This window comes from Trichosurus vulpecula, chromosome 3 (assembly GCF_011100635.1).
Source record: "Trichosurus vulpecula isolate mTriVul1 chromosome 3, mTriVul1.pri, whole genome shotgun sequence".
Taxonomy (NCBI): Eukaryota; Metazoa; Chordata; class Mammalia; order Diprotodontia; family Phalangeridae; genus Trichosurus; species Trichosurus vulpecula.
Genome location: NC_050575.1, coordinates 84,830,653 through 84,843,997, shown reverse-complemented (window position 1 = coordinate 84,843,997; position 13,345 = coordinate 84,830,653). Strand labels below are relative to the sequence as shown.

At 42.5% G+C, this 13,345-nt stretch overlaps 1 protein-coding gene across 1 annotated transcript in view; it reads right to left on the bottom strand.

The window, feature by feature from the left end:
• Window positions 1-8,012: 8,012 nt before the first annotated feature.
• Window positions 8,013-13,345, bottom strand: part of RANBP17 (RAN binding protein 17) — a 349,537-nt gene continuing 344,204 nt past the window's right edge. Inside the window, exons 26-28 of the mRNA XM_036752901.1 lie at window positions 12,944-13,042; window positions 9,312-9,439; window positions 8,013-8,249 (exon numbers count right to left, since the gene is read on the bottom strand). Of these exons, the coding sequence (XP_036608796.1) occupies window positions 8,153-8,249; window positions 9,312-9,439; window positions 12,944-13,042 (324 nt within the window). The 3' untranslated portion in view covers window positions 8,013-8,152. The remainder of the gene's footprint in view (window positions 8,250-9,311; window positions 9,440-12,943; window positions 13,043-13,345) is intronic.

Here is a 13,345-nt window from a genome sequence, read left to right as displayed (position 1 = left end):
GGTCAAGGCTGAAAATTAATTCAAGGAGGATTTATTAAGCCCCTACTATGTGCCAGGCACAGTGCTGGGCACAGAGTTTACAAGGACAACAGTAAAGGAGAACACAAGTTCATATGATTCAGAGCTGGAAGGGACTTTTGGGTTCGAATCACTTTACTGATGAGAAAAAATGAGGCCTGGCTTTTGAGGGGGACACAAAGGCAACTGAAAAGATAACTTTAAATGCGAAGGTATACACTGTCTGTCTTCCTTTTAATCACATCTTCTGGAGTACAAACCATTCCTCCTACTTAAGTTTGGGAGTCGAGATAGGAAGTCTCTGTATCTCTTGCTCTGGGCCCTGCACATTTCCCAGGCCCCTTCCTTCCTTCCTGCCTCCACCTGCCTCCTCCCAGGTGTCTGAGTTTAGACAATGTGCCCATTCCCTAACATTTGCAGGAAACTGGCCCAATGTCAACCCTTGCCCTTCTTGCCTGCCCCCTCCCTTCATGCCAGAGAGAAGGGCATTTATATTTGTTTATGAAATGTGATTTCTGTCCCTCTGATTTCTTTTAAGCACAACTATAAATGAGGCTGAAATGCACGCCATCTGTGCTCAGGTCCTCTAGCTGTGGGAAATGGGGGCAGGGAGAGAAAAGCAACCTCTCTGTTCATTTAGACTCCTCAACACTGGGGGAGGATGGTGGTGGTAAGGGAAGACATCTGGTTGGCACAATGACTCCATTTGCCCTTTGGTGTTACTCTATACATCTATATACACTGGGAAGCCTGGTGAGTGCAGGAGTGTATACATACAAACATACATCTATGTATCTGTACACCCTTGTATGTATGTATATACGATACATACATACAAATATACGTACACACATACATGCACACAGATGTATGCAAACATGCATTCCTCTCCTCATTTTTTGGGCTGCGTGGAGGTGCTGAGTGGGCATCAGAGAATAGAGTCACAGTGTTCAGGAGGTTAGTTGAGCTGGATAGGCAGCTTTTCTCCCCAGCCTCCTATCCCTCTAACATTGAAGTTATAGCACAGACGGCCCTCTCAACTCCCTGCATGTACACATGCACATGTACACATACATGTACACATGTACACATGCACACATGTACACATGTACACATATACGAATATGTATATACAGGGTGCTGAGGCGCTTATCTGTTTATATAAATGTGTGTACACACATTATATTCACACATATATGCATAGACATATATATATATATATATACACACACATACACATGTGTATGTACGTGTATATATGCAGGATGCCTAGGGGCACTGAGCACAGTGGGGCCAATGTACTATGCTGCTTCCTTTCTGAACTTTGACCTTTAAATATGACTTCCCAAGACGTTTGACTTTCAAGGTGAGAGGGCGGAGAAGCCAAAACAAAGCTACTTGGGTTACTTCCTCAAATTTAGGGACTTTGTGCAATAACGGAAGCTGAAATGAGTTTCGGGTTCTCTTGAAGCCAACATGGCCTCCCTCTTTGCCTAGTAAGTGGTCATTCTAAAAGAGGTCAAAACACCTCTATGCTTAGAATAAAAGAATCCTAGAAAATTTGAACCAGAAGGAAATTAATCTATTCCAACCCTTCATTTTACAGATGAGGCCTGGAAAGGTTAAATACCACCTAAGGACAAGGCAGTTAGTGTGATACCTGTTTCTTGTTCTTAATGGAGATCTAGCAAAGCCACAAAAGTGACTGCTGAGGGAAGAAGGGTAAGGGGACAGGCTTTTTCTCTCCTTCTCCAGAGCCTGCTTACTGCAGCATCTGTGATGAAACTTCGAGAGAGAAGGGGATTTCAGAACATTTGGAAGTGCCTGTTTTGACCCTTCTGTCTTGGTTGAATTCATCTCTTGCATTAATAGTCTTAGCTCCTTTTGAACTTTTCTCCCCTCATACCTGTTCCTTTAAGAAGATCCTCAAGCTAACCAATCACCTGTCCACTTCCTCCTCAACCCCCAGCAGGCTGCTCTTTTTGCCCGGTGAGTTTGTTTGTCCTCCACTCCCCCCACCCCCGCCCCCCCCAACTTTTCACTTTGGGCAGGCTGACATAAAACTGTCACAGGGGCTTCCTGGGAAGGCCTCTGGGAGTCTGTGGAGTAATTAAAGGCGAGTGACACATAAGTGTCTCAAAGACTGTCATTCCCTGTTGTTCCCCACATGCTATCGACCAAGTGAAGAGAGAGGAAGAAAAATAGCAAAAGGCAGGGACACAAAGATTCAAAATAGTGGGTGGAGTTCACATGGAGTAGCATAAGGAATCCTATGGGATACAGTTGAAATATCCTGAGCTGTCTGGGAAAGAAGGCCGAGTATATTTGGGATCAAATTGACAGTGGCTACGGAAGTGTCCAGGCACCAAGACCAGCCTGTTCAGGACTCGATCAGCTTTAGGGACACGTCTGGTCTAACAGTTATTCGGAGCTTTCTCCTTGTGTCAGCTTCCTAGTCTGTAAAGTGGGACTGGACAAAGCCTGCTGGTCCCTGTCACAGACAGGGAGGTGACTAGAAGGAGGGGCTTTGACAGAAGGGATAGGAATGAGAAATTGTTCCTCCTAAACTGCCTGCTGGACTTCAGGGAGAGGCACCAGGTACAAGATGTTGAGTCCTGTGAGCTGAGATTGACCATTCTTGATTCCAAGGGCTTAAGGAGAGGGAGGATGAGGAGGGATGGCATTGGGGGGAGGAGCAAGAGTCAAAAGCAGGAAGCAGGAGTGGGAGGAAGAGGAAGGGCAGGGGAAGTGAAAAGGAGGGAGGAAGAATAACATAGTAATGCCAGATGCAGGGAATAAGGAAGAAAGGGGCATTTTCAGTTGGGGTTGGGGCTAGGAATAGGAATGGGTCAAGAAGGCATAAGAGACAGAATAAAATAAAAGGAATAAGAAGGGTGGAGGAGAAGGACAAATAGACGTAGGAAGAAAGCCTGTATTTATAGGCCTATGCCTCTAGCACAGACAAAGTATGATGTGAATATTTTAAGAAGTGATAGAGCCATTATAGCTTAGCCTCCACTCCAGTCACTTTCTTCCTTTAAGGCATAGCTTAAATGCCATCTTTTGCATGAAACCTTTTCTGATCACCCCAAATGAATGCCTTCCCAATCAAACTGCCTTCGAGTTTTATGTATTTCTATTTATTCATTTTCTATTTCTTCTATACATTTTTATATATACTTCTTGTCTCTCTCATTTGAATGTAAACTCTTTGCAAGTATGAATTATTTCTTTCTTTGTATTTGAATCCTCAGAGCCTAGCACATTACCTGGTACATAGTAGGGCACTTAATACTTGTTAGTTGATTTATTTGGTGATTGGACTTTTTGGAGCTCCAAGGGTAACAGGTTAGTGGATGTTTAGATGATAAACCAGACACACCAAAGATTGACCCCTATGTCCCTCTGACCTTCATGGAGGAGAAGGGCATTTTTACTCATATTTAAATATTATCTTCAGCAAACAAAGGGGGAAGACTGTTGTTATCACTCCATTTTATAGACAGAGAAAATGAGAACAGATGGATTCATTCAGGAAGTCACTTGAAGGAGTAAGAATTATATTTCTTAGTGTCTGGTTTCCTGGGCTTTGGTTAAACTGGGCCTTCCTCTGCTCATTTTCTTCTTTTCCATGTCCCAACCTGGACTGTACTAAAAAAAGGCATGAGTTATAAAGGCATATATAGTGCTTTGGTTTCATTCATCTGTAAAATGGGAGAACAGGACAATAAGTTCCCTAAGGTCTCTTCTGTCTCTAATGGTCGGTGGTCTGTTGAGCACAGAAAGCGAATCTCCTCCAGTGGTCAGGGGCCTCTGGGAGCACAGCAGGGCAGGAAGGGCCACCTTAAAACCTTCCATAACAATCATACTGTTTGCTTCCCAGATCTGGCTGCCATTTTTCCCATTTTGTGTTATACAACTTTCCTTTCCTCCTGACAGATTTTTCTACTAAATTTGACTTAGTTTCAACAGTTTTGTTGGGCAAATTACATTAAGACGGATGTTGCAGGTATCCTTTATGGTTTATTTATCGTGATACTGTTTGTATCTCACGCTTATAAATAACTTATGTTATGGCTTTTGTTTGTGGAAATGTAACTTACATATTTTATTACGCTTTCTGTAAACCTCAAGAAGAATCTTGTCAAGGAAGCGCTCTTATCAGCAATCCAAACTATGATGCGTAAAACCTACTCTAACATTACTCTAACATTATTTTTTAATATGCCAAGGAGGCATGTTATTTCTCTGTAGTTTGAAAGGTTTGCTGTCATCATAAACTTATACCTCAATAAAACATTAAAAAGTCTGAAGAATTATTTTATAAAATTCATCGCTATGTGGAACCTTCATATGCAAAGCACGGCCAAGTCTTAAGCCTTTTCCGGGAGACTCCTTCATGGAATCCCAAGCTTTCCATAAGCCACACCCTCAAAGTCCAGGCTGGGAAAGAATACTTTTGATCTCATATTGCTTTACAATTTACAAAGCTCTCTCATATGGTAACTTACTCACCACTCAGAAGTAAGAAAACTAAATTGAAATCACAGAATATTAGAGCTGGGGCCTTAGAGACTGAGTCCATTTTACAGATGAAGAAACTGATGTCCACAGGGGTAAAGTGACTAAGTAAGATAGGGAACCATATCATTGCATTCCATTTTTGTGTCAGTAGAAGTCTCTAGTACTTTTATGCCAAAAGTAAGACCAATGTGGAAATTTCAGCAGTACCATGGCTAAATTTTTAGAAGCCTATGTGTGAGGGCAGCTTTCCATGTTCTTCAAATCACAAGCAACAAGGAACCCTGATACTTCTCCCTCTTCCTACAGAACCTTCTTACTAATACATTTCTCATACCGAAGGACCCAGGAAGCCTGACCCACTGTTTCCTGTCCTACTCTTCCCATGAACCCTGACTCTAAGCCAGGTTCCTGACAAATAGGCATGCTAATTTAGACTGTGCTTCAGATTTTCAAGGAGGTGGTCAGTTTTTAGATCTTGGTTTGTTCAGCTTTTCAGAACTCACTTGTGAGGCTATCACCAGGAAGTTTTTGTTTCCCCCCATAATTTGAGCAAGAATTTCTCTCCTAAGAATGGAGAACAATTCTCCTGGAAGCTTGTAATGGGATCCTCACTCTTCATTGACATTCTGAACTCTACTGTGGGCACTTCCTGAGGAAGGAAAAGAGAGTAGGGAGGCTGGGATATTTAAAAAGCACATTGAAGTCCATGTAAACAGATTAAAATAAGGCACGAAGCTTGGGGGCTCTAACAATCTTACCGGAGTTGCTCTAACAATCTTACCGGAGTTAGCTTCATCATTAGACAGTGTTGATTTTTGAAGAAAAAGCTGGAAGCCCTCTGAGGCAATCTTCTCTTTTGTGTCATCCATTTATATCCTGGAAGCAGCCACATAGACCTATATTCTAATCATTTAATGCTAACTGAGGTAGAGGCCCTTGCTACATTTTATGGAAAGCTACTTTGCTTATGAAGTATTTCTAGACACTGTCCTAAGGTTCCTAGGAACTGACATTGTGTATGCATGATTTTACAGTCTGAATGGGTGTGCATCACTTCAAGATATGCAGGAGTGATTTCATGCGGATTTTTTTTGGCAGCAGTGTGTATTATCCTGATTTATGTGGGTTTTTTTTCAGTTGTGTTGTTCTTTGATGGGTAGATGTTTTTTCAGTGGGTTACTGACCCAGTATGGTATAATGGGAAATGAGGGTGCATCTGGGTTTGGATTCTGATTCTGGTTCTGACTAGCTGAGTTCTAACCTTGGAGTCTCAGTTTCTCTTTTGTGAGATGAGGATAATAGTATTTTTATTATCCACCCCACTAGGCTGTCGCAAGGACTGTAAATATTTGGAAGGGTTTTGCAAATATTAAAAGTGCTGTATAATGTGTGTTATGACTTCTCTATCATATGTGGGTATAATCTCAGTTTCTTAGCCATGTGTGAGAATGAGCTCACAATAGGTGCTTTTAGTAATGCTTCCCCAGATAGTCTTGCCCAATAACTAGCATTTACATATCACTCTAAGGCTTGCAAAACACTTTAAAATGTCACATTCTCATCCTCACAACCACTCTGGGAGGTAGGTGCTATTATCACCATCTTACCATCTTCATATTTACATGTAAGGAGACTTAGGCAGATAAAGATGAGGTGACTTGCCCAGAGTCACACAGGACTTGAATTCAGGTCTTCCAGACTTCCCTTCCAGTGCTTTCTCCACAGCACCATCCAGCTACCTCTAGCTAGGGAGGCATCTTGCCCTGGCCAGGGCCTGTTTCCCCTATCAATTTGCAAGATCAAGCCAACTTCACCTTCATTAACTGGTCTGAGATTGCTAGGGTGGGTGGGATGGTGAGGTTTGGCTCATGTGAATCCCTTCAGGGTGATAAAACCAAGGGCACCTTATCATTTTCATCTGAACACTTTAATGCAAAATTAAGATGCTTTTCCAGGACACTAAACTGTTTTATAGCAAATATGCTGCCATAAATAGGATTATGACTTCAAGGAGATGTTCTGTGGGCAAAAGAGTTCATGTGAACAAAACCCCCAGAAAGATGAACTCCTTAACTAAGCCCCTTTGAAGGAATTGGTGTTTTACAAAGTTCCTAATTCACTTTATTGATGCTGATCACCTTGATGCCTTCAACAAAAATATAATGTGACTGCTTTACAAACTGTTTCTCATCCCTTAATTACCAATAAAATAGAATCCTTTGTATGCTTTTCCCTGTTCCCCTGTGCTTACATCAGCAGAATGTGGATTTTGAGAGTTATTGAAATGATTCTGCTGTTGTATGCTGTCTGTTGCAAATACTGAAATATTCAGAAAGGTTTAAAGAAATACTATTTGGTAAGAAATAATTCCAACATCAACCTGCATAGTTACCTTTTGTTTGAAGACAATGAGAGGTTGTTTCTTTTTTGTTTTATTAAGGTGATGAAAATATTACTAAGTTGGACCATGAACATGATGACAATAAGGTGCAAAATAAGGTGGGAGCTGCCTCCCTTGAATTAATATCACATGTAGTGCACAAAGTGAAAATGCATGCTTCTTTAGTTTCCTGAATTTTGGCTAAACCATCCATCTGCATTTCCCTTCTCTTGGAAAAGTAATCAGAGTGGTCATGTAATAGGAACAAACTGTTCTTTACCTACTACAAGTTTCCATCCCTTTAAGTCTTGAACTTTAACCCCTACCAGTACACACTGTCTTTGGCACCAGCAAAGCCCATGGCAGGCCCGTGAGCTTGCCAAGATGGATATGCTGCATCTTCTATTTTAGACATACCCTTTCACAATCACTTAAAGCCATATGGGAGCAAAAGGGCTTGTGCTGGGCAGTGCCCAGTGCTTCAGGGGCTGGCCATCTCATTCCTTTTGAAGAAGTGTTCTTGCATGTAGCAACTGCATGGCTTAATTCTTCTAGACTGAACCATTTCAAATTTATGCTAGTGAAAAGAAAACATCGTTTGTAAGTCATTTAATTGTATTACTGTCTCTCTGCTTTATCAGATGCCATTGTGTAGGAGAGCTCTGTGAGCAATCCCATGGGTCACCTCAGAGAGCTCCCAGCCTTGTTCTAAGTGCCCTTATCTCAGCGTCTCTAACATTTAATGTTCTATATTCATAGAAAAATAATGAACTTTATTAATTTAACAAGTTTAAATGGCATTTGTCTCAATCTCTGCTCCTCTGTTTTAGTTAATGCAGTCCATGTTGAAGGCTGAGTCCCTAATTTTTCTTCTAAAAATATTTGTGAATTCTCTGATTTCATAATTATTAACTAATACACATAGTGGAGCAAACCTGGGTTTATTTTGTTCTTTGGTTAAGTATTGTTTTTACACCATTTTACAGCAGTACAAGAACAAATAGAAAGGTTCAAAACATTTCTTCTTTTTTTTAAAGCAAAGACTGTGATTTTACATTTTTCTCACGCTTATAAATTCTTACAATTAGGCCAGTATTATAAAAATGCGGATATTGTTTAAGAAAAAAAAAAACAATTTCCACTGGGCCAGCCAACATCAGCATACTGAGGCCCAAACCTTCCAGAGTCTATTCAAAAACATTATTCTTCATGGGAGTCACTGAAACTGGGTCAGCTCATCATGTCCAAACTGCCCGTTTCTATGCTTCCATCACTGCGCAGGGCTTCAGCCATATCTCTTCTGAAGACCGACAGATTTTGAGTAAATCTGTCAGAAAAAAGAGAATGAGAGTGTGAGCTTGCCTTTCTGAGTCAAGTTCTTCAGAACCTTGGACAGATCTATGCCTTTAAATGTTACTGTCTGACTGACCTAAAAGTTAAACCCCTCTGATCCTCCTAAGAAGGAGACAGCTGAGCCTGGGCTGCAGGGGTATATAAGTCTGACTGTCAACATTAACACATTATCTACCATTGTATTTTTTTTGGAGGATTGTTTCTCTTTAATGATTTTGTTCAGTGAGATCATCTGGCCATGGCATTGTCCCCTTTATGGGCACCTTTAGATCAGTCGTCCTATTCTCCTTTTTCTGCTTCACATTTAAAGAACCGTCTGGGGCAACAACTTGCCAGGCCAGCAGTAGGTCATATTTTCTATGGGCCATGTCAGAGGCTCCTGAATAGCCTCAAACCCAGCCTCATGGAGACTTTTCCCCATGAAGCAAGTGTGCAAGTGAAAACGCCTGCCAGGATGCACATTAGTTTTACATCACAATATTAATTCTCAAATATCAGATAATGACTGCATGATTTAGTTGACATACTTAAGGCGTTCTCGTGCTGGAGCTGTACCATATCTTAAGAATAAAGATTGAATTTTTTTAAAAAGCATTCTTTCATTGTGTATCATTTACACTTGTGACCAATGTAGGCCTCTTTTGCTTAAGATTATGGGAGCAATTCAGTACTATTATTTGTGGTGAAGGATAATCATACCGTGCAACATCACCGAATTACATATGGGGCACTTGCTTCCCACTGTGCCATGCTGAAAATTACAGGGAACAAGAAGAGTCTGTGCAGTGTGTTCTGGCTGAGGGGCCATGGGCAAGTCATTTTACTTCTTGGTGACTCGGTTTCCTCAGTTGTCAAAAGGGAATGATAATGTTGTACTACCTATCTTGCAGGGCTGTTGTGAGAAGCGTTTTGTCAGCCCTAAGATGCTGCAGACATGATTTCTCAAAGCCAGCAGGTAAGCAGCTCCAGGGAGTTCCTACCCAACCAGTTGACTGAAAGACATTGTAAGCAGCTGTGCTTTTTGGGAAATATTTACCTGTCTCTGTTCTTTATCAGCAGGTTCTGTTCCACACCCTCCATCAGGCTCCTGAAACACTGGGCCAGGACTTCATGTTTGCCAATGGGCTGGCTGTTTATCAGATTCTCCCTCAATTCACTGAAGTACTATTAGGAGGCAAGCATTTCAGAAGAAAAAACAAAGGGCTCAGAATCCAGTTCTGGGCCCCTCACAAACCTAGGACAGGGGTGGGAGAGTGCTGGAGGTGGGCTCCCTCCCAGCCCCCCAGGACTTCCTCAGGTGGCCCCAGAGCTTTCTTTTTGCATCAGTGCCTGGCTAGTGAGCACTTGCATGCCTGCCTCCCAGAGAAGGCTCATCCTAGCCAGAGCTGTCTTAGGGGGAAGCTTGAAAGAAGTGGAGACCTTCTTAACTGCAGGTTAAACTTACCAGTGGCTATCAAACCTCTCTTCAGTGCCATGCCATGGCTGCTCAGGAGGATGGTGTTCACCGTTCCTCCCTAGGAGTCTCAGAGCTTTGTTCCATGATGTAGAGGGAAGGGTACTAGACTGAAGGTCAGAAGCCTGGGTGTGAACCCCCTTCCTAATCTTTGTGACCACAGGTAAGTCAACTCACCTCTGAGACTTAATTTCCTAACGTTTCTAAGAAGGAGATAATGATATTTATAGTCTCTCGCTCAGTGGTGTTGTGAGCAAAATGTCTTGTAAATGTTAACACAATATCTACGTATTGTTGTTGTTATCTGCAGGGACTGTTTTTCTTCATCACACCACACATTAGCAGAGGGTGACGGCACTTTTCTAGGCTAAGAGAGAAGTTTACTCAAATGTTTTAGTTTGGGATTAACTCAGAAATAGTGGTGATCAAACACACTGCTATGGATGGAAAGTGAGCATTGTGCAGTGGAAACAAAACCAGAGGCAGAGTCAGAAGACCCGAGTTCATGCCTGACTCTGCTACTTACTATGTTGGGCATATGACTTAACATCTTTGGACCTTTACTTTTTCATTTAAAACAACGGAGTCAGAAGAGATGATCTAGTCCATCTAGCAGATCAATTCCGTCTCTAGATCCTATGAAGCAGTTAGGTGAGGGGCAGAAAGCAGGGATGGGCCCCAGCATATGGAGGTGCCACAAGATCCCTAATGGCAGGGTACTTTGTCAGGTGAATCACTCCCCCAAACAACTATAGACCAGAGGTGTCAAATATGTAGCATGCAGGCATCATGCAGCCTACACCCAATATTGCTGGAACCAGATTAAAATATAATTGGGAAATATTTAACAATATAAATAAAAATACAATAAAACACAGATGATATTACATTTTAAAACCAAGTGAATATGTACCCCACAGGGATCTTTGTGTATGGATTAGTGGTATTCATTTCTATGTAAGCTTGACACCACAGCTCTGGACCACATTTTGCAATCACTGTCATAAAGGATGGCACATGGTGTGTGGTAGTGATAGAGGGAGAAGGTAGGGAGATCAGGTGTTGAGGACAGAGAGGAAGAAGTCGGTGGTTCTTGTTCATTTCTGAGAGATCTTTTTGTGGCACCAAGTGAAATATTTGACACTCCCGGCCTCCAGACAAATAACAACACAGCCTTTGTCTCTCTGCTGGGGTCTGTTGGCTTTTACATAAACACAAACCTTTATGCTAAACACAGCTCCTAATCATTGGAAACAGTCTAATTTTAGCATAAAGGTAACATTCTGCCAGGTATATGTTTATTCTTTTGAGCCCAAATGGCATGATATTTAATTTCCATCATACACTAAAGCAGCTCACATCAAAAATACACATAATTAATATGTAGTCAGACTAATACTTAAATACGATATATCAGAGACATTACACCTAAACTACAGTGTCTTCCTGAACAAGATTGGGAATGCACAAAACTACTTATTTTTCTCTTTTATAATGATGCAGTGACTCACACCAAATAGAAAATTATTAGTTTTTCATCCCAAACCATGAAATATTGCCTCCATCAGTAAAGTATAATATTGTGATGTCATAAGCTTTTTCTAAACACTGAATTTGCCCTTATTCCCTCTCAATCATTTTAAAAGAACTGCTCTCTTTTATAGAGCTTGGATTTAAATCACAATAACACTGAGGGAAGATGAATGACAGTGCTATTGGATGTGGCTAAAATTGGATACTTCGGCACAGGTGAATGATGAGACAGCTCTTCTCTTTTTGATATATTTTCTTCTTCTATTAGTTTCCTTCCATGGCTGGGATTTCAGTTTGAATTTTAATGTATGCGGCTGCCTCTAATCTCAATGTCTTTTTTCCCCAGTACTATCTTATTGTATAGACAATTCATTCTCCATAGCAGTAATATACTGCTCCCAGTGATGGCCTGAGCGACAGAACCATCATCAGCAGGAGACACAGTGTGGCCAGCTCACTTCAGTAGCCACATATACTGGTCTCCCCCACCCAAAACCCCTGAGTACCAGGCCCTTTTCTTGCAGAGGAGTGTCAGGAGTTTCTATGGGGATTTGACACAGACTCTTCAAACACAGAAGATTCTACTGGGGACTGGCAAGTGTTTGCCTTAGATGTGGGCTGGGAATTTTTGAGCCTGGGATAGTCCAGGATCAAAAGGCACTGGACACCAATAAATGGGCCCATGGGTTGCAGTCTCAGGTTTTGTTCTTCAGTCTGGCTATAAAAGCTGCCTGGGACCTCCTAGGGTGATGGGGAGAATTTAAAAAAAATTGTTCTGTGTTAATGTTTCATTTAAATAGCCTTTAGTTTAAACCAGCAACAAAGGCTGGCGGGGAATAAAACCCATTCTGCCACACAACAGGTATTTCTCATACCAAATCAGGGAGGAGAAGCTCTGGACCTGGGGAGAGGTACAGCACACGGGCCCTGGGAGAAGCCAGGCCTGGGGGTACAAGAGGAAACCTCCTGGCCTTTCCTCAGGGCTCAGAGCTGAGGGGTGGTTCAATAGGGACCGGTTCCTTCAGCACTAAGTCTCAGTGTCCTTCTCTAAAATGAAGATAATGCTGCACTACCCACTCACAGAGCTGCTGGGGGGGAAAGTGTTCTGTACACCAGGAAGCACTAGGGAAATGCGTTGTCATCTGCAGACGGGCCTCAGGAAGAAAGAGGGCACTGTACTTGGATTGGCACTGGCCTCGGATTGCTGAAGCCTGCAGTGAGCACCCTGAGCAATGTGAGTCAAACTCCTTGAAGGGAGTAGATTCCTATGCCTCCCTGCATCCTGTGCCAACCCATGTGAGGCTGATTGTAGGCTGGGAACTGTAGTGTTTCTTTGGCCAAAGGACATTGAAACCAGCTAAGAATGACCAGCACCTTGACAGTGCTTGAAGGCGGGTGAAGCCCTTCCCTTATAACCACCCAGTGAAGGCAGAAGGGCCACTGTCTCACTATTGTATGGAGGAGGAACATGAGACCCAGAGATGTGAAATGGCCTCCCTACAATTGAGTGTGGGAGCCAGGAGCTGCCCCCCAAATCTCCCCACTACAGCATTCTTCGGCCATACCCTATCACCTCTGCAGGAGGTGATGACCACTGTCTCTTCCTCGCTCCCTCCTGCCCCACCCCCAGACACTGCCTATTCCTGAGGTCAGCACCCTCAGCACTCCTCTGTGACACTTACCTTCTCATTGAGTAGTATAAGGCCCAGCAGAGGCCTTGACACTGACCACTGGTTCCGACAGTCCTCAAAAATGATGGTGTTCATGAGGATCGACATCATCTGAAAGAGAGTGATGTGCACAGACTTGGCACTGTGGGCTTGGGGTCGCCCCAGATCAGTTTCTTAGGTGTCCCCTCACCTGCTTCTGACAACAGCTATGATAGCTTCTTTTGGAAAGTAGCTCAATCCGTGTAAACCTGTACACTTCATAGAGAAGCGGCCAATTGAGGGTGGAGGGCAGTGCAATCACCCAGTTTCAGAAGCATACCTAAAAAAACAGTATCCAAAGAGGACCAATGGGCACCAACAAGGCTAAAAAGGAACCGATTTCCATGTTATTCAGCCAAAGAAGAATTAGGGGAA